This window comes from Pezoporus flaviventris, unplaced genomic scaffold (genome assembly GCF_033815535.1).
Source record: "Pezoporus flaviventris isolate CSIRO_AGI_PZ_B2104156 unplaced genomic scaffold, CSIRO_AGI_Pfla_v1 ptg000007l, whole genome shotgun sequence".
Classification (NCBI taxonomy): domain Eukaryota; kingdom Metazoa; phylum Chordata; class Aves; order Psittaciformes; family Psittacidae; genus Pezoporus; species Pezoporus flaviventris.
Genome location: NW_026892555.1, coordinates 57234463 through 57261347, shown reverse-complemented (window position 1 = coordinate 57261347; position 26885 = coordinate 57234463). Strand labels below are relative to the sequence as shown.

Here is a 26885-nt window from a genome sequence, read left to right as displayed (position 1 = left end):
AATAACTTATCATACTAAGATACAGCCAAAAAAATCCACAGTATCTTTCCTTTATTCTCTTTTCCCCCCCCAATACTTCTCTCTGTTTGTGCTGATGTCTATATGTGTTCTTGAAGACAGAAATGAATGTTAAGAATAACTCTCTGTTAATACCATTTTTTCCTCTGAAATAAAACTGTCTGAAGCAGACACAAAATACCATTCCCATCCCCTGATAAAGCCAGAAGTTGAATGTTCTGGGAAACTGTTTTGCACTCAACATGACCCACTGCTTTGTGCTTAAGTATCTGCTGAATTCTCCTAATCTTTTTTTTCTGCATTGTCTGTTTTTCCTTGTAACTATCTTAAATCAGTGCAACTTACAAATAGCAGTTCTGGATATTTCCTGTCACAGCCTGTCATCTATAGAAATTCAGGAAATGCAATAATTAACATCAACTAGGATAACTTTATTTTACATCATCTATTCTGTTTTAGCTATAGGAGCAGTGATGAGAATAAATGTTTAACTGAAACCTCTATTTTTGTTACTGGTATGGTATTGCCAAGACAGCTGATGAATTTTCTTCAGTTTCTATTATGTCCATTTCAGTCTTGTTATCATACAATAAAAAAAAAATCGAAACCAATATGTAGCCTATATTAAAAATGAAGGTTAACTTTATTCATGTCAAATATTGTCATGGGAAAATAATCTACTGTGCAATCTATCCATTCACTTGACAATTCCAGGATTGTAAGCGAACGCAGTAAAACTACTCAACTTCATGAGGATTTCAGTACCGAAGGAAAAAGAAACCAATGAATTCCATACTTTGGGACTTTCAGTGTGATTTAAAAAGACTGACAACTTAGAGAGAGTGTTAGATTCTGAGCTTGCATTTAGTGAAAAAGAAAATATTTTCTCCATTACGACTTGCAATATTCATAACAATATGGACGTTTTAAAATGCTTTAATTATATTTAGCCATACTTAAACCTCAGTTACTTTCATATTTGTTTCAATCATATCTCCAAAAATCTGTCAAGCTGCATACACATGCAAAGGTGCTTTTTGCATCTTTGCTAATTGAAACTTCTGTTTTCCTCAATAGAACCAGTTCACCTGTGGATTTTAATATTTAGGTTTCTAAGCATAATACCATTGAAATAACTGCTGAATACACAACACCTTCACCTACCACCTTTTACTGTCTTGTAAGGGCCTGGGCAGAAAGACTAACTTCTTTTTACAACAGGTTAGTCAATATTCTTTGACGTATCTTTCATTTCACCATATGCCTGTACTTGCTTCCAATGTAGCACACCTTTTTATCTAAAATTAAAAGTGAAGAACACTTATTTACAATATAAAGAACAAACACAGCACCATTTATGGAGTGCAAGACTTTATATCTGCAGAATTAATATATCCAACATTATACCCTTTGATTTTAAAATTATGCCACTACAATGGTGTTGCACAGTCATTATTTTCTACTTACAAAATATAGGCAGGCAGCCTGACCAGTTGTCTGTGGTGTAAAAATAAAAGATGCTGATACATACAATAATAAGTTTGTTTGGAAAAAGAATTGCAAGTATTTGAACAGTGTATGGAAAAATGAAACACTGGTGCTGCTGGATCTGCTCTTGAAATGAAACAGCAGCTTTTCACAGTTTCTCTGCAATCCGCTCTATTCTGTTTGTGGGTAGAAGCTGCATTTATTCCTTTGCAGCAGCTACAAAAAGAAGCTAAAATACACTGATATTTAACACTAAGAAAGATATTAATTGGAACATCTTTCTCCTTTCTTTTTAGGAAGAAACAGTTGCAAATAATTCCGGTTTTTATGCTAAAAAGTACAGCCATTCAAGAGACATATTTTCTCATGGAAAACCATACTGCAGTTTCGAGGTTACTACATGAAAACTAGAAATGTAGCTGGTGAGCTAAGTCTGAGTTGAGGTTCATACGCTTCAGGCTAATGGTCTTAGTTCCTATAGATCAAATATCTCAAAAGTCACTACTCCTCACAGTATTGCCTGTTAGGCTGGAGAGCTGGACAAGAATGAAGTTCACTCATTTTCTGATAAATGCAATGCAGACATTTGATTAATGCTCTTTTTTCTCTTGGCCATGAACAGGTAAGGGTCTTCTCAGACTGCCTATACTTCACAACTCCTAAATGACTGGGTGCCTGAAGACTATATGTTGTACTTACATTATTGCTATAGAGAGCACTTTAAAAGACTTTTGAACTCAGATATTTAATTTTAACCCCTTCTCCAGCAAAGTCTTAGTAGCTTAGAATGAGACATGATTAGAAATGTTTGCTGCTTTCCAACATGATTTCTATTCATATCTTGTGAAAGGAATTATTTTCCCCAAATGTAATGGTAGACTTTGTCAAAATGAAAGAGAGCGGCTATTGTTGCTAACAAGCTTCTTAGGTTTGTCAATATATTTCCAAGCTTTAATTGCTAGATTTCAGGTGGTGGGAGGAACCAACCAAAAAAAACAACCAAGAACAGAACTTTAAGCAGACCAGGTACATGTGAAGAGCTGAAATCAGAGCCTACCACAGAAAGTAAAGCCCAAACATTTCCTCAGTAAATCAGCAAAGTCCATGTTACAAGATGCTCATCTCTCTTTTTCCTTTACATATGCAGACAAAATAGTTTCAGAGGAGTATAATCAAAGATGATTTATAATATCAATAATAACATGTAGCTGTTTAAAAAATGGGGCAGCTCAAGTACCTTAGTACCATCTGATGATTTATTATGAGTCTCCTTCAATTTCTCCTTTTCTGCACCAAGGGACTTACTTAAAAATCAAAAGTACCAGCATGCATCAATCTATAATATTCACAGTTAGGATCTACCATCAGTAACTATATTTAGCAATGCTGTGAGTTATTTGTTCATAGGGGTGAATATACCAAGGGTTATTAAAAAAAAAAACAAAACATGGTTACAGGAATATATTTCTACTGCATCCTCAAAACCAAAAGAAAGCAACAGCCTTGTATTATTTCTTCTGTTTATAATGTACTAGTGCTAAGTTTCATTTGTACCAGTAGCATTTAGTTACCCCTGAAGACACTTTGTTGCCCTCCATCTCTTCACAGCTCATTAGCTGAAGCGGGAGAGCTCTTCTTGGGTCAGGAGTCAATGTGTGTGCCGAGACTTGAGCAGGGTCCCATGGGGTCCCTGAGCCTATTCAAAGACTCTTCTAGTCTCTAGGCAGGCAGCTCTACCACGTGTGCCAAAAGAGAGTTTTACTTCTGGCAGAAGCGCTAGGAGCTGTACAAAGTAGTCTCAGTGGGGAATCACTTAGATTATCGACAGGCATATGCCAGGAATATTAAAGCAATTCCATGAAAACAGGATTTTCTGGCAAACTGTTGGTGCAGTGCCTGTCTGCTCATGGAGCTTTTCTGAGGAATATTTCTGGAAACTATACAGATACACAAATGTTACAGTGAAATCATCTGACGTTCTGGAGTGGCACTAATGGCAACATCTATTGGCTGCCGAATACTTTTGTGTCAGGTGCACAGATTTCTTAGATTGTGTTACAGTACACTGTGAAGCTACATCCTTATTTTCAACTTCCATTGTGGTTGTGTTTACTCCCTGCAAGAAACAGGTTCCCAATAGGTCAGGTTTGCCTGTTGTTGGTTGCATTCTCCAGCTTTGTCCTGGAGTTTTTTTGCATATTGCTACAAGATGGGACTTTACAGATATTTATAAATGCGTGAGCTGAGAAGGTAGTTGTATTACGCACCGAAAGCAAATATATTTTATTTAGTAAAGCTTCTATACATTACAAATCTTTCCTCCCTCCCCTTTTTTTTTTTTTTGTGTGTTTTCTTTGGAAATAGCATCTACATTGCCATTAACTAGACAATATCCGTGCCCTGCAGGGGAAGACAAAGCCATCTGTGACAGACAGCAAACATTCCCCAGGAAATGGAAAGAGCACACTATATAGATCTTATGCTTTTTACAGCTACAGCACTAGCTATAGGATTTAGATAGTTTGTTAAAGTATGCGGGCACTGGAACTACAAAGCAGTTCTTGATACTCTCTTGTTTTGCCTTTTCCTCACCTTTGGACTATGTAGACTATGTAAGTATTAAATGACTTGTATTCAAGTCACAGAGGAAAATAGTTGCATGGACACAGCATAGAAATCTACAGAACATATGGGAAACTTAATCTAAGGAATTTTAAAGAAAATATATAATTTTAGGGCATATGAAAGAACTGCAGTTGCATAGGAACACAAATAACTGGCCAGTTTCTCAAAAGGTGTATATTTAGGAAAGCTGCCTGAATAATGGTATTACACCAGCAAAGCATTTATCCTTTTGTATCACATTTTGCATGTAACATTTGCAAACTGGAAATTTTCCCAAAGCAAAATGTCAACCACATTTTTTTCTTAAATAAAAGTGTGAATGAAGCTTCCTTGATGGGTAAAGCTCAGAAAGCACGAAAGGTACAGATCCCTGACAGTGTGGAAGAGCAGTTTTTCATTTAGCTCATCAAAATACACTCTCTAGGGTGCTGTTCTATTCCTGAGTATGGCAGCACTGTGAAAAGGAGAAAAGGTAGTGAATGAGACAGGGAAAAAGAGGAAAAATAAATAAAGCTGATTGTGGTGGGGTAGAAGTGTTTCATTCAAGTGGATCACAAAGCTATTTTATTCAGCAGCTGTTCACTGAGGTGTAGAAAACTGTAAGTCTGCAAGGTCTCTTAGCCTGGAAAATGGTTGGAGAAAAGATGGACATACTGTTTAAACAAAAGCAGAAGTTTCTTCTGTACTTTTTAATACATATATATGTGCATATATAAAACAGCCCAACAGAACTTTTTCAGTTAACTTATGGTACAGAAAACTGATTATTTCATTGGCAAAGAGTCTATGTGTCTCCTCCTTGATATGCTGCCTGAACCTGTCCTGAGAAACAACTAATGAGACGAATCCTTCTGGTAATCATGGCAATCATTTCTTACTGGGAACAGAACACAAGGCTGCTCGAATCACAGCAAGAGGGCAGATTTCTCTCCTCACAATTTGAAACATTTCAGCGCATTGTGAGGAGCACATAAATATTCGATACCACTTACAAAAGTCTAAATGATCAGAATAGATAAAACTTGTTCCCTACATACAGGTATGCCTTCCAACTTATTCCCTCATTTTACTGATTACAAACACACCTACCACAGTTCATATTTTAAAGATGTCTTCGAAAGACAGAAAATTTCCACTGAGAGGTACTCAACCTCCTTGTCAAAGTAAATCAAGGCTTGACACATGATCATACAAGATACAATGTGCATCTAAAACAGAAATCTGAGAAGGAAACAGAGGAAATCAAAGTAACGCTGATAAGAAAGACAAGACCAGAGCTCTACCATATCTGGCCCAGCCATGGCACAAGCAGTCACGAGCTGGGGGTGTGTCCCACTTATAGTTGTCTGAAGAACAGTTTTCCCACTTTTTAAAGTTAGGCTTGCAGGCATGGTTACCTAAATAATTTGAAAATAAGACGACTTTGCAGCAATTCTGAGGGTGAGACTCTGCTGCTGATAGGGACATTCACAGCTGTCAGGGGGGCTGTGAGAATTATGCGTGTATTAGTAAGGGATGAATTTGTGCCCTGGGAATTTAAGATTAGAGCTGTATCAGGCAATAACCTTACCTTAACATGTCAAACTCTATTCCGACAAACCATATTAGCCTGCTACTCCAGTACGTGTCGGTGTCTGGCTCAAAAACCACCCAACCATCCTCTAGGGTACTGAGCAAACTCGCTTGGATTTGAAGGTGACCCCTGCAGCACCGATGCTGTCTCTCCAGTAGGTGACACTTCAATGACTGCAGTGGGAATCAGTGGGACCTAAAGATGTTACAGCTTAAGACGGGACAGCCTGATGGTGGAGGCAGGAAGGAAGGCTCTGGCGTCAAATGCACCATCGCAATGGAGCCCTAGAACAGCCCTTCTCCAGTCATGCAGAAACCTTCACATCAACACAGTTTCATTTGTTTCCACCAATTTCTCACAACACGAAAGCATCCCCTCCCGCCCCTCCCCCACAGCCCCCCTCCTTTCTTGACAAAAGGCAAAATAAATAAATAAAGACTTAGCCTCTGCTTCGGGGAAGCGGCCTCTCCGGGTTTCCGCATTGGCGGTGACCCGGCTGGAGCTGGTAGGCATCAGTTTTCACGGCAAATAGTGGGAGTGGAGGGGGCCAGCGGCTCCCCAGCTCTGGCCGCAGGCTCCAGGCTTGACTGTTTCTCTCCGGAGGCTGCTCCCAGCTGTCATTGTACCAGGCCTGAGCCATAGCCGAAGGCGTAGCTGCTGGCCAGTGAGAGGGACTGCTGGTGCTCCTCACCCTGCTCCTCCTGGTAGCTGGGAAATGTCTGCGCCCGGGACACCTTCGCTGAGCTGAGGTTGTGACCTGTGGTAAAGGGGACATGGACACAAAAGATGTAACTCGTCTTTCATTTAATTTGCTTTCACCATTTACACGGACTTCGATAGGCTGGCTTCATACTGCCCCACGGCGCCAGGGTACCTGGAGAGGAGACGTGCCACATTGGCCATTTTTGTTGGTTTTTTTTTTTAATTGCATAATATCAATAATATCTCTTATATTTGCTACTCTAAATCTCAGTTATGTTTCTCAGTTAGAGCTGATAAATGCACACTAATGCACATCTTTTTTATCTGAAGCACTGCTTAAGTAGTGGAAGTAATGCCAGCAGTTTCAAAGGGATTTGTCACACAAATGCCGTTAAATATACTTACTGTCTTTGAATAGGATGCCAGCTTGTCAGGCAAACACAGCATCATCGTAATTTCAAAATGAACTGGAGGTGGGATATAGCCCATGTGGCAGAATACTAGCTGGGAAGAGTATGTGTGAAGTGTTTTCTTAGATGGGCTTATGAATCTCATTAACCATGGCTTGCTCAGTCGCAGCCAGCAAGATGGGAAACCATGAAAAGCCAATGACCAAACTCAGAAGATGACTCCTATGACCCAGTTCTGTAACCTGATCATTTTCCTACCTCTAAATTCCCTTTTGAAACTGGCATTTAATTAGTAGCACAAAGTTCATTTCCAAAGTTCATATCTTCATGCAACATATATTCTCAATTTTTTGGCAATGCATATTGAAGCCTTATTTAAAATGGTATTGGATATATGCTTTTAAACATGTCTTTAATAGATGTATTATATGTAGGAATGCAAAATCATATTTCTCCGTCAACCACAGATATATTAAGGGATAGAATATATGCTCAAACACTGAAGCACTAGGCTCACGGTGGAATGTTCCAAAACAGCTGGCAGCTTTCTAGACTACTCGAGTAGTGCTGGAACTAAGAATGATGTTCACCAGATTTGGCAAAACTGTCCCAGCATGCATTTGGAAAAGTTTGGCTATAAAATGTTACTGACAGCTTCATGAAAATAAATAATCATTATTCCCCTGAAGAAGAGAGAGCAATACTAGCACCAAGAGAGAAAAAAAAACCAATGAATTAATTTAATCCCATTTAGGATAAAAAGGAAATTATATTCAAGTCTTCTGTTTCCTGTATGCATGCCTCAGCTGCTACCACGTCCTTACTGTTCTAATGACTATTTCTAGCTGCTAAATCTTACAGCAGGGCTGATATTAGCTATTCTCTAACCAAAAGGATTAATGAAAATAAGTGGATTTTTCCCTGACTGCTACATTATATAATAATTAGATCCAATAAGACATGCTCAACAGACCCTAAAGTTCAAAGACACCTTGGCTCAAGCCAAACTGTGACATCCATCTATGGAAATAATCAGAAAATGAGTAGAGGACATCAGTTCAAATGAAATGAGAAAGCTATGGGTTACAGAGAATTTGCAAGTTTAGGAAAGAATGGCTCTTTCAATATGTTTACTTTCAACTTATATTGTTTTTAAAAGAATGAACTATATTAATGTATTTAAATAAAGTTAATAAAAAAACAATGGTGGTAAAATAATTTAATAGTCCAATGGTTCTGAGTTGGCCTAAGACTTCTAAGTAGTAAATGTCCAAAATTTAGAGGTTTGTTCAGCTTTTTTTTTATTTTATTTGGTATATATATCCCATACTGGAAACTCTAAATTATAATAAATTCTTTTATTTGAATACTAAATATTATTTTAATACTCATACTGATCCGCCTTATAGAGTCTTGGGTACTGCAGTGTTTCCATAATTACACTTTATGTCAGCAGTAAGAATTTTGAAATTCAAGTTTCAACAGGAGAAGATTTTAGAGTAGAATTTGAGTTCCACTGTTTTCTAAGCTTCCTCCTTCAATAGTATTTTCTGTGCCCCATTTGGGTCTTAAAAGGTTAAGAGAAAAGAAGAATGCTGTTCATGGATCTTGCAGCACTTTGGTACCACAGTTGTTTTCAAGAATACAAGACCAACTCTTCTCTACAGTTCTTCTGACGTTGGCATAAGATGAATTTGATTAACACACAGTTCATGACCTGAAGACACCAACAGGACTGGGAGAGTCTTTTTTCCTGCGGCTTGCACAGGAAATGCCTTTCCTTATTTAAATTTACTCTCTGGATCATAGAATGCAATGAAGCTGTAGTCCAAAGCAATTAGGTATGAATGATCCAGCAAGATAATTTAATGCAAACTGGCAAATTACACCAAAATTAGATTTTTCCTGATCTTAATTATGTTGGAAGCAGAGGCATTCTACACAAGGATCTTATTTCATGGCATGGTGCTTATTTTTAACAATTCTGTAGAGGAAAAAAACCCAATGGTTTCCTAGTAACAGCAGTGATGGATGAACATACAAGTAAATCGATCACAATTTCTATGAGAAAACTTGCAGTACTCAGCTAAATGAAAGGAAAAAAAAAAAAAGAAAAAAAAGAAGAGATCCAGGAATAAGCTTTAAAAGCTCCCTGACTGCTGCTCACTGGGAAGCATTTTTTTCTGGTTTTCATTCAAAATTAAAATTCTTAACCAGAAGACAGGTGTCAAACCGTTTTCTTTTGTAAATGAAAAAGAAGGTCATGCTTTTCATTTCCAATGCAAGAATTCAAGACACTCATCTGCTGTTCTTTGGTTAGAACACTCATCTCTGATGTACAGGGCCTGTGTTAAAATTCCTCTCTGCCTGTGGGTATAGTTCAACATTACACTTTCTGTAACAGAAAAAAAATCAGCTGAAAATGTTCCCTTTCTTCTCTCTACCAACACTACTGTTCACTGTCCCTCAGTTGTGCCATTGCAGCTGAAAGGTTGAAGCACTTTGGTCATCTGGTTTGCAAAAGCCCTACAAGCAGTTGAACTGGCACAGGTAAGGAGCAGCCAAGTGTAAGAGATGGCAGGGTTTTTGTCAGACTGGCTTTGGTAGAGATAGTTTGTTTGGGGAATGATGACCTGTGAGCAATATGCAACCAAATGCAGGTGAATGCTATTGCCAGCAGACTACTCACTTCTCTGATGCAGGATCACTTTTGAAAACCTGTGACGAAGCATTTTCTAATGTAAGATCTAATATAAGTGCATAGGTTTTGCAGTTCAGTAATTAAAAATTAATAGAACCAGAGACTCCTGTGTTTCAGCTTCAGTTGCAGATCTTGAAAGTACCTCATATTACATAGTCACTAGGTAAAATAACCGGACTTTTGCAGCTGCACAGCAAGCTTTCATCTGGGATTTCTTAACATCTGAACAGATGACTTCGCAAGAAAACCCAACATTATGTGCTTCAAATACAGTTTTACTTTTTTTAGGTAATAATAATAAATTTATTTTTGAAAATATAATTTTGCATTTACATTCCTAAGATTCTGAGCAGAAATCAAAGCCATTAAATTAAAGCCAAATTGATATCTTTATTAGTATTATGTTTTGTACTTGGGAGTGCTCTCAGATTTCATGAGGACAAGAGCACTGTGATTGCAATAGATGTTTCTATAAATGTTATAGAAAACCACAGTTGTTCAAAAGAAAATTTCTATGAATCAATCAGTACAAGCGAAAACCAAATAAAGTGAATCACTGGTTCCATTGTAAAGCAATCTTTTCTTTTTGGAAATATTCATTGGAAAGTTCTGTTGTTCAAAATAAACAGAACAGTCTGAAAATCAGTGAAACAGAGACGATAGGATTTTATCTACAAAGGATGGTGCAAGGAGGTGGAAAAAAACCAATTAGCTAACAGATGTTTCAGGAATGAAATGCTAGTAAGAAGGGGTTAGTTGTACGTTGTTTCCTCATGCAATTCTCACCGGAGAATAAATGCATCCTTTCAGCCAGAAAAGTTCACAAAAATAGTACTAGCCTTTAATCTAGATTTATGTTCTCTAAGGACTTTCCTAGCATCAGTGAAAGTGCCTGTTTATACTAAAGGAGGCCAAAAAGATTACACTGAGGGTATGGTTTTGATGGGAAAGAATGTCTTAAAGTGCTTCAACCTCTAACAATCTTTGCAGCATTTTTGTAAAGGCACAGGACAAAATGGGAAATATACTGCAGCTATGCACCTAAAGCCCACTAGGGAAAACTTAAAACTAACTGCAATAAACTAAATTACTATGACTGCTTATTTCAGATGGAAGCTTTTATCTTCTAAGGGCTTTTGTTGCAAAGAAAGAGAGTCCACATTTTACTCTGGGTAAAGAAAATGTTCCTCAAAAAAAACCAAACCCTTACTACAATCTCAAATCAGTTAAGTGTCTATTATTTCATCCAGAAAAGATATTTTCATTTAAGGCAGAAAATAAATGATTGCTGTTATCCTATTTTTGAATTGATACTGGTTAAAATTCTGCCAGCTCTCCATATTGAATATACAGTGTCTTCTATTAAGCTGTTGATGACAAAGCAGCTTTTCCTTTTCTGCTGTTAGATGATTGGAATAACTAAAGCAAAGTTTCATAGCAGGACAAACTGCTATAAAGCAAAACATTTATTTTGCAGTAATGATGCAGTTGGATTGGAAGGGCATTAATTGCTACAGCAATTATGCTGTCACTCAAAAAAGATGCAATGGAAGGAAGCAGATGGAAACTGAAAAATAGTATAAACTACATTACAGCATATTGATTTCTATGTACTTATTGCACATGGAACTGTGGGTCTCTTTCAGTTTTAAATAAAGAAATACAAGCTTTCCCTTCAATTTGGCTACAGTTGGAATTAAAACTCCAGGGAGCATGGGTGGGCTCCAAATTTTATACTTTCTAAAATAATTTTGGATTCCATTTAATTAAATATTTATCTTTCTGAAGGGAAAATGAATATCAGGAAACATTTTTTAAAAAAATTGTTTAGTTTATTAATTAGAAATAACGTTGAATAAAAAAATAAACTGATGATAAAATATATAGGAAATATACTGAGAGTGACTGTAAAAAAAAAAAACAAATCAAAACCCAAAGCTGCTAGCATTTTAAAATATTTAATTTTATTCTCAGTTAAAAGCATCTTAATTTTCTTTAGAATTTGAACTTAAAATAATAATTTTGAGTGTTTTTTTTTGGCCAGCATCAAGATTAGTAAGTATCTAAGGGGAATATACTTGTTTCAGAACCCTATCACAAGAGTTTCTGAATGCGGTTTTACAGATCCTACAGAAGTGATTTTCTTCTTTTATTTTTTTTTTTAATGATACTTTCAATTTTTAGCTTATTGATATTTAAAGTCTTTATCAGGAAACCTTGATCTGTGCTAGCCCTGCACTAAGCAAGCAGGAGGGATGAATCAATTCCAAACCCATACTCTAACCCAAACTTTTCTGTGATACGGTGCAATACCGTATTTTCAGCCAGTTTGCTTTGTGAAAGAAAAAAAAATTACTTTGTTTTAAATCAGTTAAAGAAAACATTCAGCTGTTCTTCCTGACTGGCACACAGTATTTGGAGAGTCACAGTTTTCTGTGAATCATTAAACAGGTGATACAATTTGTCTATGTTAGAGAAACGACTGCAGTCAAGGATTTTGTTTTATAATGAAAGATACAGGCATTATAGAATAGTTAGGGTTGGAAAGGACATTAAGATCATCTAGTTCCAACCCCCCTGCTATGACCCTGAAGAAAAGCTTTTGAGATAAAATGTGTGCAGTTTAATACAGAAACATATCAAAATATCACCAACTGAATTAAGACTTTAAATAAAATCTTTAATGAGTGCTGTAACAAAGCTACCTGAAAAGGCTTAGTACCTTGTACAAAGTGGTTAGCAGTTCCGGCCTAATTTATCCTTTCAACCACAGACTCGGTCAACAAGAAACTAATATAAAACACGTCCACATTATTTGCAAAATTAAGACTTATTACAAAACTAATAACTCTGTTCTTGAACTTCACTTATCCAAAGTAAAGTAAAATTATTTCATTTACCAAAGATGTAAACAGAGACTAAGCATTTTTATACAAAATGTAAATAATTTCATTTTCCTATTCAAGCTTGAGGTAATGAACTTTTTAAACAGAAACTTCAGGAAATTGAGACATTCTGTGTTGGTAATATTAAGGAAAGAAAAAGAAAATGGAAATTCCTGCAAGTGACTATTTCTTTCTCTTCAAGGAATATTAGAATTGGATGAGAATGTTGACAAATGATAAGATGATAGGAAAATGCAAGAAATAAGCAGAAATGAATGCTCTGATCCTAAGTGCATATGGGAAAGGCTAAAGTAGGGGGAAGAGATAACAGCTATGGAAAACTCCAGTAACAAAATTATTTTAGTCTTTATAGTGCTTTGCATCATGGGGATATAATAAAGCAACAAAAGGAAAAATAATAACATTACCCTGCTCCTGGAATAACTGAAAAGTAGAAAAAAATACAAAGCTAGTAAAAAAAAAAGAAACAAACATGCAAGATAGATGAAATTGCTTGGATTCAGTCAATTTGTCTCAAATAATGATATCTGCTGTCATTTAAGTAGGTAGAGGCACACACTTTGCTGTCTTTTGCTTTTGATTCCTGTGTAGAGTAGCAAGTCATTATGAGAGTCAACTGATTGTTGATCTCTGTGCATAGTTTGAGAGCATAATTTACTTTTTCTTTTACATCCTTGAAAAATTACAGTTACCAGAGTAGAAGTAGGTAGCTATGTATGCAGTGTTATCATCTTGATTTACCAATTTGGTAGCTCATGGTTCACTTTTCCCTTCCTCAGAATGTTTTTGTTGCATTTTTATTACAGCCAAAATAAATGCCTGATCAAAACACAGATTTTATCAGACAACTTGTTAAAAAAAATCAACCCCTAAATCTGTTACTGATTTAGCATAAAGCATCTTACTAAAAAATGCAATTCAAAAATGTAAATTTATACATTGCATATCACTTTGATGATATGGAATATCTCACTGTTAAATATTTATTGCATTTCAAACCATGTTGACATTTCCCCTTGGATATGTATTCCACAAAACACTATACAGGCTTCATGCAATTTTACTGATAATACAGAGATGAAATGAAATAATGAATTTCTATTATCAAATTAGACTATCTAAAGTGAAATGAAGGAAAAAAATACATTGACAATGTGTCTATAATGTGGAGATAGCACACTCCACTTTGAAATGGATTCTACTGGAGGCTGAGTGATTAGCACTTTTCAATCTTCTTGTTGTCTTAATTCTGCTGATCTTTGGTATGGCCAATATTTCCTGACCCACTAGTATTTTCATTGTAAATCACAAAGATTTATAACTAGCCCATAAAAAATTGCCATAAAATGTAACTCAGCACATGAGGTCTGAAGCCAGAGAGCAAATTTGGTCTGAGGCAATGGAGGGGATATGTTTTTCAGCACATTTTTATGTAAGTAAAATACAGCTTTGATTGGAAAAAAAATAAAAAGAAAAATTTGGCAGGCAGTATAGTTTATATTGCTTGACACAGGAAAAGATGGGGACAAAGGATTTATGAGACCACAAACGGATACCTATTCTACAAACACTAATTTTAAAAGACAATTTTATCATGTAAATATAACATGAGAAATAAACACGTATAAAATATAAAGTCTAAGATAGGCAGGAGATACAGCTGAGCCCTACCTTTGGCTGTCCCAGGCAGTTTCTTTGCTTACCTGAAGAGCCAAGGAAATAGGGAGATACATGGTAACAAAGCTATCCCTTATAAAAAACAACCAAAAGAGCAAAACCAAATCCAAAACATGTTTTATGCCTGCTTGGCTTTTGCTGTGGAGTCAGATGTGCGCCACTTCTGGCCTGTTCAAAGAAAAGGAATGCCTGGGATTTGAAACTTGTTATGAGGTGTAATGGCACCACTCGTTTTAGCATCAGCTGTGTCTTAGATTACCTCAGCAAATTGTTGCACTTCAATCTCAGTCCTGTTTGAACTCTGCTAGCACTCCTTATTGCATGGAAGCAGGAAAAATCATCGGTGTTTACAATATTCTTGTACCTCTGCTACAGAACTCATATTCATTTAATTACTGCACTTCCCAGGTATTTAAGAACAAAATGCTATCCAAACTGAAGGCAATGTCTTCCAAAGACATTGGTAAAGTCTTGGTAAAATGTCTTTCATTCAAGGAACTTTGAACTGGGCAATCGGTCTTGCTTATATATATTTTGCTGGGAAGGGGAGGAGAAGGGTGGTTTATCAGAGGTAAAAACATAGTTCCCAGTTTAATAAAATAAGTTATATAAACTGACTAAAGATTTTCCATTATTTTCTGTCACCAGTGAATGAATTTCAGAAAGGATAACAGATTTCACATTTATATATGCAGGGATGAAACACAACTTTTAGAACTTACACCTATTAAAATGTGTTCTATTTTTTAGCCATACAATGAAAGCATTTATTAAGCCATTTGTTACTTACACTTTCTATGAAAGAGCTTTCTATGAAATTGTCCTTAGAAATATTCTTTAGAAGTCCTTAATGTTATTTCAAGCCACAACCAGATAGTAATAATAGATGCTATATAAAAGTGGATATATTGTCTTAGCTAATAATTAGCTCTCTGGCAATGATTAAGAAGTTTCCTCAAATGCTTGAAGACATGAAGACACACCTCTGCAGCAGTTTTAAAGTAGAAAGGACAACAGATTTTTACTTTTTGTTTGTGTTATAATTTGAAATTGTAGGCTTGCCTTAAACTTACTTAATGAGACTGCAGGTATTTTATCTAAAATGTGAACTTGCTTTACTTTAAAATTGGACTTCACCTTTCACTGCACCTGCTTAGAACAACTTAAAAGAATAGACTGAATTAGTGAATTACTGAAAAACCGTAACTACAGATTTAGGAATGCATTGATACATTCCCACTAAAATAGCAAAGATGATCTGCCAAATGGCATGCAGTCATTATATATATTTGTAACTTAAAAATGTTTCTTAGACTACATACATCAGTAGTACTAACCCAATGAAAGTGTGGTGATAGCTAATTTTAATGTTAGAAAAGTATAATCTTTCCAGGGAAAACTCATTTTACATACTTCTGGAAGTAGGAAACCAGCAGAGTTTTGAAAAGGAGCACTGAACCAAATAAGCTTATACACACAAGAGGGAATCTTCTCGTTGAAATGATAGTATCATTATGAGTTTAATATCGGTTTGCAAGATGAAGTTGTAAAGCTCTACCAGAAAAAGTAATTGTTTTTTTAGTAAGGAATTTTGCAGGCTACCATTATACTATTGCGATTTATGATTTTGAGCATATTTTATATTTTAGAGAGAAAACTGAAGCTAAAATTGAAAAGACTGACTAGAAGAAACTAGTTTTTTTTTTTGTTTGTTTTAGATATTTTTCAATTATTATTCCATCTGCCTCAAGCAGACTCTTAAGTATTTTCTGAAGGATGACAACTTAATGCCTCCTTTATTTTTACAGGATTTAGTTCAGATTTCTCACATTTAGCGGTTTATTCAGGATAATCCAAGCATGATTCTTTAAAAAGGAATTAAAACCTTTGCTTATTTAAAATATTTCAGGCTCAAACACAAGGACAAGTTCATAGTATAACAATTTGTCATTAATAGGAGAATTTGAGATCCATGTGGTAAAACTTGAACAAGATTGAAATAAGTAATACTGGATCCCATCCTGAGCTAGCCCAACAGAACTGATGCTAATTGCTGACATGATAACAGAGACCATTTCCAGTCAGTGGTATTTAATTGAGGATCTTTCCATCTCCATATTCTGTTCAGTATCCAGACTGATTTTTTTTTCTCTATGAATAAAAATATTGCATTGTACTTTCTAAAGTTAGTTTACCTGTGACCATTAAACACTCCACTTGTCTTAGCTAAATATTGTCTTGAAATAAATTGACATGCACTGATCTGAATTGGAAATCAAATTCTACTATTTTCAGATGAGAAATTGTATACTGTACACAAAAAAAACAGAAATGGATTTTATGACAAATACTTGAGGTATAGTTTGAAAAATTCTCTAACTAATAGGAAATTGCATAAACCTACTTCTGAGGACAGATATATCAAATCTCCTGCATGCTTCCATGCTGTCTTCTGAGTCATTTTTTATTAGGCAATACAGGTGGTTGAACAGTTTATTAGCTTTAATCTGGCAGGGAAGCTACTAAGTTCTTTCCCAAAGCTTCTGTGCAGCCAATTGAAGGCACTGGGAATACAGGAAATGTTACTGCCTGTATTGAATGTAATAGCACTTTGTGCTCTTTCGTTCCTTGCAGAGATTATCTATATAAAACGTGAAAATAAGGCAGTTTACAGAGGCTAAACAAATTATTTTGCTCTATAATTTATTCTGCAAAATAAAGAAGCTCATTGATTTTAGGTTATATAAGTTTAATTGGAATAAAGTAGATGCCTAAAACATCAATGAAGCACTCAGGAAAGTTAATCCATTTTTCATGATACTATAAATAATTTTTTTCTAGCTGTGAAAACCTTCAATTACCCACCAGGAAATAGAAAACAATGGCTATAATTCACTGAGGGATGCAAGTGATGTTCTTTCCCATTTTTAACCCGAAAGAGAAATTCACTGTGATTAAGTGTGAACAAGCTGTGTCATTTTCCTCAGACTTGTGAAAAGCTAGAGGAAATGAGTGAAGGTAAATCTTGAGAAGGTATGTCAAACTGCTTGATCTGCTTGTGTCTGGAGATGGGAGCCTCCCCTTTTCGTTACTCTCTCGGATGACTAAAAACAGCTTAAGCCAAAGCACTTATTTCTCCCCCTGCTCCTAGCAAATAAAAAAATAAATAGAATAGAAAACCCAATGGTAAAAGTAAGACACACTGAAATTATCAACTACATGTCTTCTCTCTCTAAAATTTGTTATTAAATCTGTAAATATTCTGTCCTGTTCTGCCTTTTCTGTTCCGCAGCTCTCTGAGGCTGTTTTTTTGTTGGTATTCTTTTTGTGGCCTCTCAAATCACAGAAGCTGTGAGAACAGCACAGCAGCAGTCCCTTCAACAACTTTCCTTAATCCCAGCTGCTGGGAAGGGATCTTGACAACCCCAGTGCATTCTGGCAAATCAATTGACTGACCGGCTGGAGCAGGAAGGGTTAGAGAACTATCATATCTTAAGAGACGTTCATTCTGTCCTCTCCCATTACTTATTAGTTAAATGCTACTAAAGCAGGCTAGGAAATGAAAAAAAAAAAAAAGTGCCTTTAGCACAAAACAATAACCAGCAATCCTATGGAGAACAGGACATGTACAAAGTAATTATACTTCACACAGAGATTTGGAGAAAAGTGTTTTACATTAAAGCAAGGCATTTTCCTTATGGCAATTTTGCTACTGGCTTGGACTGGAAAAAGCTCTAATGCAGAAGTTAAATTCATTATGAGTGTCTGCAGTTGTACTATACAGATGATGAGGTGAACAAAGGTGAATCTCACAGGGTGACTGAATGTTAAAGATACGGGTACTGGGTAGCAGTTTAGCTAAGAGTGTGAAGAATGGATGGAGCCATCAGCAGTAGAAGGGAAAGGGAGTAACAAAAAGGACCCACTTCATAATTTCTGAATGAAGTCTGAGGAATTTCTTGTGTATGTCTAGACCATCCAGTGCTCCAGTCATTTTCAGCTATTGGAAGCCACACACCAGCAGGTGAAATTCAGAGCAGCCTTTCATGGAATGCTGCTCAGAGTATATTAGGATAAAAAAGAGACTAAAACCAGCTTTGCCTTCCTCCACCATGGCTTGCTTTTTGTGCTGTTTCTGCTCTCACTGCCCATTCTGCCAGAGCAACATCTATGTAGAAGCATACCATATGCAGTGGTATTCTTGAGTTATGTTGCTACTTATTCATGAACACTGCAAAAATTATTAACTCACATGTAAATCTTTAGGTTTATCAGTTAAGCTCTAAAAGGTGAGAAGTGAATAATGGAATATAAGCAGCTTTCCAAAAGGACAAAAATGGGAATTTTGAGAGCAGAAAATCAGCTGTGATTTAAAATGAAGTTAAAGTATAACTTCAGCAGAAACTGATGAAATGTGATGACATACTTTTATGTTAAGGCAAAATGGCAGCCTGCAAAAATGTGCTGTATAAGGTACTGTCTCCAGGTTGCAAAAGTAAAGCTAAACTAAAATTAAACATATGTATTCTCTCCTTTAAGACCATATTGACGACAATTTTAAGGGTAAAAAGAAAAAAACAAACAAACCAAAAATGCCTAGCGAAGCAATTTCATAAAATAAAGAAGAAAGCAGATTACTTTTCCCAATTATTTCTGATATATCTCTTTATAGCCTCCTCCTCCCTGGAGAAATAATAATTAAAAATCAGTAATTGTGAGAACTTTTATTCATCTCTTGTTCAAGAAAATAAAGCACTACTGAGGAGTCCTTAGCTGAGTCCTCAAGCTGAGATGTGAGATAACTTTTGTAGGACAGGTACGCTATTATCAACAAAATATAAGTGATTTATGTCAGAAGAAGAATGAGAGTTACACTCCTTTATGTTATAGCTCACACCAGTGATGACTGTATCATGCTGATTACTCAGGACACTGATTCTGCATCATAAAATCACCACATTTACAGTCCATAGCTAGAACTTGTAGTTAAAATAATTTTCTTTATATAGTTTTGCAGCTGCAGACATGAGCATTACTAAGGCACAGAGGAAAGAGTATTATATCTTTCTTGGAGAGCTTTGTCTCTCACAAGATGAGAACTTTGCATTCTTTTATGATGTTACAGGTTTCTTCATCAGTGGGAGAATGGGATCCACCTAACAGTTAGTTACTTCCACCTTTCTTTACAATGGATATTTAATAAAATACAGGAATAGGTATAAAAGCCTTTAAAGTAGCTCAGAAACTGATGTACTAACTCAAAATGTCTGCCAGTCACTGCTCAGTACAACAATCCCTGGCTTCATAAATTCACTTTGACAAGAAAACCAAAACAGATATTTCTGCTTTTTTAAAGAGCTTCATGAGACCAACCATATGCTAGAAAAGGCATTTTTCTGGGGTATAGGTTCTGCCTGTCCATTTACTTTAGAGGATAATCAGGAATTGAATTTAAAAGACAACTAGGGAGCTATGCGAATTTTAGAAGACATTCAGGCCTGCTGCTGAAGGCTGTGAGACCATATGCTTTGCTCCTATAAAAGTGTTTTTCAGAAGATACCTGGGGATTTCAGTGGAGGCAATGAGGAAGGGGTGATCCAATTTTTACATCTTTGGTAGAATGGCTAAGTAGCAATGATTCAGGCAACTATACTGCCATAATGCACTACAAAACAGTCTTATCACTAGTAAAGTGTTGCTTTAAGAGCAAAATTAAGGAAGCAGTAGCAGCAAGAAGCACACTGAAAAACACAATGTTATTGTTTCTACCAGCTAGCTATTATTCTTCTTCATTTAAAAAAATTATTGCCTTGAAAAAGCATCAAAGATATGTCACAATATCATGAATTTCCCTTTCCCCAAAAGCAAAGAATTCTAGTTTGAAAAGAAAGAGAAGAAAAACCTCCGCAGCACATGATTTCTTTCTTTCTTTCTTTTTTTTTCTTTTTCTGAACTTTGGCCATGCAAAAGAAAAAAAATGTGAAGTAGGGTGAAGCAGTGTGAAGTAGTGTGAAGTAGTATCTATTGTGTTTGGGTGACAGCGCCTTTGCAAGAACTGGGGTAGAGGAAAAGGAAGTATTATCTTAGTATTTTAACTCTGAACCAAATAAAGGAGGCAAATAACATTCTTCACTGTTTAAGAATAGAGGCACCATCTGACACAAAGCATTTACTCCTCAAAGTAGGATGCGTTTTTTCTTCACCCTTTGATCAGGGACTTTACATCTATTGTAGTCACTTTTGTGATGTCACACAAAACAGTTTGTTTAATGTCCCATTCTTGCCTAACAAGAACCTAGTATATATATGTGTATATTTAACTTACCAACTAGAAGCTATGAAACCAGTGAGAATAATTTCAAATTATGGGCAATACCAAACCACTAGGAGGATCTGTGTGCTGCTCAACCCACTCGTGCTATAGTAGGAATAAGGCTGGAAGGTCTAAGACACTCTTTTGTACAGCAGTCACTCTGCAACCTGCATTATTCCTTGATGATCAAAGTTAGGTACAGGGATACAGTACAGTCCTTTTTAGTGAGATGGAGAGCACCTCTTCAAACAGAGCCTTTTCTTATTTTTCTCCCATTAGTATTATTTGCACTGCATCTAGCTCCTGCCTCACTGGAAATTATTATAAAGCAGAGCTATTCTATTAAGACTTGTCTCTAAATTAAACTATAGTAAATGTGTATATGCAAAACATAGGGGGCCTTGGCAGATGTAAAGTATGCATTTGAATATTGCTCCCTGTGTCTCTCTCAAGTCTGCTATTTAACTTATTTCTCCCACTGTATACACCATTTAATATTATTTATTATGTTAGGAAGTTTTTTTTTTAAGAAAAAAAGTAAACCCAAATATTTCCAGATGCTAGTCTTTTTACAAATAATTTGAATTTGCATTACTGTTCATTTTATATGACAAAATATTTACTCAGCAGTTCCATCAAATGGATTAACTTTATCCCTTTTGACATGCACACATATTTCTTTGCTTATTTTTGAGAAATCTTTTAAATTCTTAGACTTCAACAGAATTCAAACTATACTTTTTCCCTGATGAGAGCCAATTGGAATTAAGCCACTTGCCTTTGTTCACCTTAATTGAATAAGAATTGAAAGAGTGGTTGACAATAAATGACAAAATAGATAAATATTTGACTTTTTAAAATTTGGAGAAATAATAATTTTAATACTAAACTATTTTTTCCCCCTCCAAATATTCCTAAATAATTCAAATATTGTCAAGGAATAAATGATGGAAAATTTTCTGATGAGATGATCACATATAACTGAATTTTTCTAAGAATTCATACAACCCCTATTTCTGTATTTCCATCTCTTTTTAACTTCATCAGCAATATCATGCATGAACATTTTCCATCAAGCATTACAGAGTGAGCTGCAGAAAATATATAATTTATTACCAAGAATCTTAAAAATATTCTGGTAGCTTTTAAATAGTTTTGATTTTTTAGTATTTTACTACTTTTTGTCATAGGATTTATTTCTATTTCAGATATATACAGTGCCAAGAACTTGTTAGCATGAACAAGAACGAGGATCAGAATGTGCTCAGCTGTAACCATAGACCTGCTCCCAATTCTCAGGTCTGCTAGGTTTACTTTTTGTCCGTTAAACAGCACAAAGGGGATGTAGAGCAGGCAGAGGTTGCTGCTACAGAATTCCCCCCAGCTAGGCTGCAGTTCTCTTGTCCTAAATCTTGGGGGTGTAAATTCAGTGTTGACTCTCTGCAGCTTTTCTGTACATTAGAAATAGCCTTGAAGAATCAAAAAGCTACAGCCAGCCAGGCTGGATGGGTCTTTGAGTAACTTGGTCTAGTGGAAGGTGTCCCTACTCCCATGGCAGGGGGTTGGAACTAGATGATCTTTAGGGTTCCTTCCAACCCAAACTATTCTATGATTCTATGATTCTATGATTCTTTTTCATATACACAGATCACATCTCAGGTAGAAACTCCTCTTTGTCTATTAGGTTTTCTCAAGTGCCCACATATTTAGAGGAGGGCTTGTTAAAACAGGATGCTTTATAGAGCATATACTAAATATTATTGAGGGAAATGAAGAGAAATATATGAAGTATAGTAAGCTGAGACACACTGTTAACCATTTTATCACCCGTCATATGTCCTGCTGGACTCCTTTGGCTGTTTACCTGTCCTAGAAACAATAGATTCTTTTTTTTCAAACTGATGCTTTATCAGCTGGAACACCATTGTTGCTTAAAAGATTTTAATATCATTCATCAGAGCTGCTGTTATTTCACAGCACTTAGCAGAACGTCCCACTGTCATATGAGAAGTCAGCACACCTGCTGAAAGCTGTGAATATTAATTAAATCTATAAAAATGAAATAAAGAAAAGTGTATCACTTGGATATAAAGCATCCAGATGAGAATGACCTAGTCTCACCTTAAAAGTAAAAAAAAATTTCCCCAAAAGATTTAATTTCCTGATAAAAAACAGCATATTATATCTCACATTCTGTTTTACTTTGCAGTTGACTAAGTTAGTTGAGAAATAACTACTCCAATCCCTGTGCTGGTTTAAACATTCCTGATGATCTGGATTATTTTTAATTCTACCAACAAAACAAAACTGAAGCAGAGCACAGCTTTTAGTGCACCCAGGCATCACTCCAGTCTCCATCACTGTTTCAGACATCAGCTGCAGCTGTGCAATTCCATCTCCTTCAGGAGAATTGTTCCCAAATGCCATCACAATGACTTCTGGGTTTTTAAATCAAAGGCTGATTTAGTCCCTACTCCCCTCCACGCTCCCCTTAAAGGCTCACAACCTCATCTTGCTGCAGTCACACATGATTATCACCCGCATGCAGGTGTCTGTGGCATGCAGCGTGACAACCAAGTGTGGCGCCAAGAGCATAAGAAACCCTCTCAATCTAATTCAGTAACTTGGGCTCAGTCTGCAGCTTCACAAAGCAGCCAGTTTTCCCTATACTGTCCACTGCTTGGATAATTAGTGTGACATTTAATTTCTCTTTTCACTAGGACAAGACACTTGGGTGGAAAGATTTCTCTTCCAGCATGTGCCTCTGGCCCCAAGTAAAAGGGAGATTACATTTCATGGTTCAGGAACTGACACCTTTTCCAGGGTGGTCAAGAGCAACCTTCCCCTGCTCCATAACTCCGCTGAAAGTGAGATATGATGGAAAAAGGGCAAACATGCGTCCTGTAAATTTATGTTGTCAGGTAGTTATATACAGATAAAACCTGCCAGTCACACTATTAGGTATGATGCCTATGCCATTTCTCCTCCCCAAATTTGACGCCTAAGCAGAATTGCTTGCCAAATATGTGGCACATAGGTTTAACTGTTTCAGATAAACCAGAGGTGTCTATGGATTAACATTGACCTTCTAGGTCAAAAGCTGTAGCTCTATTTACCACTTCTCCCTATGTCACCTCTGCTCTTTGTTAGTCCTTCAGGAATAAGACAGCTTATGCCACTGCAGCTCAGTTTCATATATTGGTTTGTATCTTGAGTTTCTGAGAGTTGTCCTCTATTTCACTGCAGAAGAAATCTGTCTTGAAATACTACTGCAGGGGACTACAGAAATTCTGTAAACAGAGTTAAAATATTGACCACAGCATTAGCAAAGTTATTGTAATCTTATAAATTAGATGTCAGTTATAAGATTTGTTGGATATGAAACTGCAATAGTACTCTTTTTTGCTGCACTTACTAGCTGCTATAGACAAAAGACTACAACACTGACAGAACAACGGGTTCAACCCCTGCAAGAAAATTACCTTTTTTATTTTTTCTTTATTCAGTGTTAATATTATATAGAATGCACCAATTAAAGAGTATGATTTAAACACATGAGTTTAGGAATATTGTTCCAACTGAGCATTTTTACAGTCAAGATATCATAAGAGCAACGGGATGCAATTAAATGAATAAGCAACAGTTAAAGATTACCAGCTTTGTGGCTGAGCCACAGCAGTATTTTCTTTGAGTAAATCACACACAACTTTCCTCAAATGAGCAAACAAGCTAGTAAGGGAATGGTTTCACCCTGTAAGCTATTATAAAATGTGCAATTAGAGACAAGCTACATTCACCAGACAGAAACCCCACCCATCCCAGCACGACAAAAGGCTCTGTTTTATAAATATTCAGATATAGGTAAGCCAGCTATAGTCAGATACTCCAAAGCTCATAAACAGAACAGCAACAAACATGGCAGCTAAGTTATTTCCATGTGAAATAAATACAGCTTCTCAAAATAATTCCTTCAAGGTTCAAAACAGCATAGCAGCATTTAAATCCTTTATTTTCTTTATTGTTGCAGATATCTGTAATAACAGATGGTTTCAAAAAGATGTGTTTCCATTTAGGCGTCTGCTGCACTGTATTTATGAGGGGGTACAGTCACAAGACACAGGCCACCTGGCATTGAGCTGCAATACATTCAGCTGCAGAACTGGATTAGGTGAAAATCTTCCGCAACATTAGAGAACTTGCTGGAATTTTGTAGGAATAAAAACCATGCACTTGTAAAAACTCTACCCTGTTTGTGTAAGAATAACTATACCTGATACTCTGTTTAGAAAAAAGAGTAAGGAAGAAGAAAGAGTAAATGATTCTTTTAGATCCAGGAGGTAGCCTGTTATTCGGCTGTCACTGACAAAGACCGAGGAAGAAACCTCTCAAGTTATATGGGAAGAAATGAGTGAGAAGAAATAAGTTCATGAAACCTAGTCCTAAAGTCTCATTTTCAACTGCAGAGCTAATGAATGATCCATAAAAGTTACTTATTCCTTTCTGCAAAAATATACATGTCTGGGTACATGCACAGTTGTTTACATATACAGGAGAGCTGTAAGTGCATTTTAAAGACATGGTGTCTTTTACCCTTTCAGCCACAGTTTTTGAATAATGTTTTGTGAAACCTATACATTCTGTTGGAGTCCTTCTGGAAAAGAGTAGAAGGTGACAGAGAATTAATCAAAGAGTTCTGGTATCAATCCATTCAGGGGCTGAATACACATTTTCTAGGGCTGAAGCACAGACACCTACATGTGGTAGCTGCAAAATTTGTTCTGGATGGATATAACCATACTACTGACAGAAAGAAGCAAGGAGAAATGAAAGCAATTCATCCTTTGAGTCTGATGCAACATAAGCTGCCAACAAGCCTCTTCTCTCTCCTGTTCAGTGTTCCTCACTGTGAATACTGTGGTCACAGCCAAACTATGGTTTTGGAAATACGTAATGTAGGAAAGAAAAAATTCGATGACCCATTTAGGCTAACACAGAAGTTCACCTCTGTCTATGGCATGTACCTACTGCTGTGGTCTCCACATTCAAAGAAAGTAAACTACTGGGGAAAACAAAGCAAGCCAGAAAGCTTAAACTGAATGAAAAGTATCATTTACTTATCAAAGAGTGAGGAGACATTGTCATCCTTCCACATGAAACCGCTAGAAATTTAAAGAACTTTTTTTTTTAATCTGTGGTTGATATAATCTAGTTTATTTCCTCAGTCTTGCAAAAGATTTCTGCCTAATATGACTCTGAATCTCAACAAATCACAGTCTGAAAAGGGGAAGATATTCATGTTTCTGATCATTGACCATTGTTAAATGTTCTTAAACAAATTCTGAAATTAAGAATGTTTTCACTTTGGAAATATTCGAATATGTTCTTTTTTAAAAGCTTAGTTTGCCAGAAAAGTGTCAACACTTTTTTAGACTCTGAAAAGGTATTTATAGCCATTCTAAAAAAGGGAAAAGGAGTTTGTTTCTATTTTAATACCAGATAAGCATAGACAACCGACAGAGAGTTTAGTAGATAAGATACTGACAAGGTGATTTGCTTTGACTGAGCAGCCATAGAGGCAGGTCTTGCCAGCCTTGGGCAGGCTTGGTCATCCTTTGCTTCTTTGCTCCCCCCATCCTGAATCACCACTTTTGGTGACATTAAATTTACCAAACTTAACTCACATAAACTGAAATTGCATTGGAGTATGGTTTCTTGTTGTAGGATTATTTTTAAAGGCAGCAGATCCTTTGCCCCAACTCCTACTTAGGTTATGGGCACTTTCAGGTCCTCCAGTTTTGTAATGTACCGAACACTGGATCTTAATTCGCTGGCTCTGAAGCCACACCATGTTTAGTTAGGACCTTAAAAAGACAAATGGCCCTAGAAAGTGTCCTTTTTCCTTTTTTTTTTTTTTTTTCTTTTTTGTCACATGGCACAGTATTCAATTTGAAGCGCCTTTACTTCTTGGTTGCATTCTCTCACCCAGTCATATGCAGATTCATCCATCACGTATACGTTCAGAAAGAAGTTAGAAAGTCTGAGAATGTATTTAATAAAGAGGACATTTAAAATGACCATTTACTAATATTAATGATGGGTGATAATTTGGCTGTATGATATCAGATATTGCATAAAAGTACAGCCTGACAGAATTATAATATCTATTTTTTGCTCTGTCATTAAACAGGCAAGAAGAACAATTAAAATGAGTTGCATAATGGAAAGTAATGAATAATAGCATACATGTTTTCCCACCTACATACTTTGCCTAACACTGAACCAAGAGCATTGTGTGGCCCCAAATAGAGAAAAAATGCTAAAAATTAGCAGTGTGGGAATGAAACAAAGCACCTGCTCAACAACTTCTGTGACAATTTCACAACAATTAAAAGAGGAATATCATGCTCAGAAATTAAAATCATTATGCTTATACTCTATTTTTCTGAATTTAAACCAAAACATGCACTGGTAT

The 26885-nt window shown here is 36.1% G+C and overlaps 1 protein-coding gene across 1 annotated transcript in view; it reads right to left on the bottom strand.

The window, feature by feature from the left end:
- Positions 1-6123: 6123 nt before the first annotated feature.
- The window catches only part of DOK6 (docking protein 6), a 236454-nt gene continuing 215692 nt past the window's right edge, over positions 6124-26885 (bottom strand). The window contains exon 8 of the mRNA XM_061448884.1: positions 6124-6461. Coding sequence (XP_061304868.1) covers positions 6322-6461 — 140 coding nt within the window. The 3' untranslated portion in view covers positions 6124-6321. The remainder of the gene's footprint in view (positions 6462-26885) is intronic.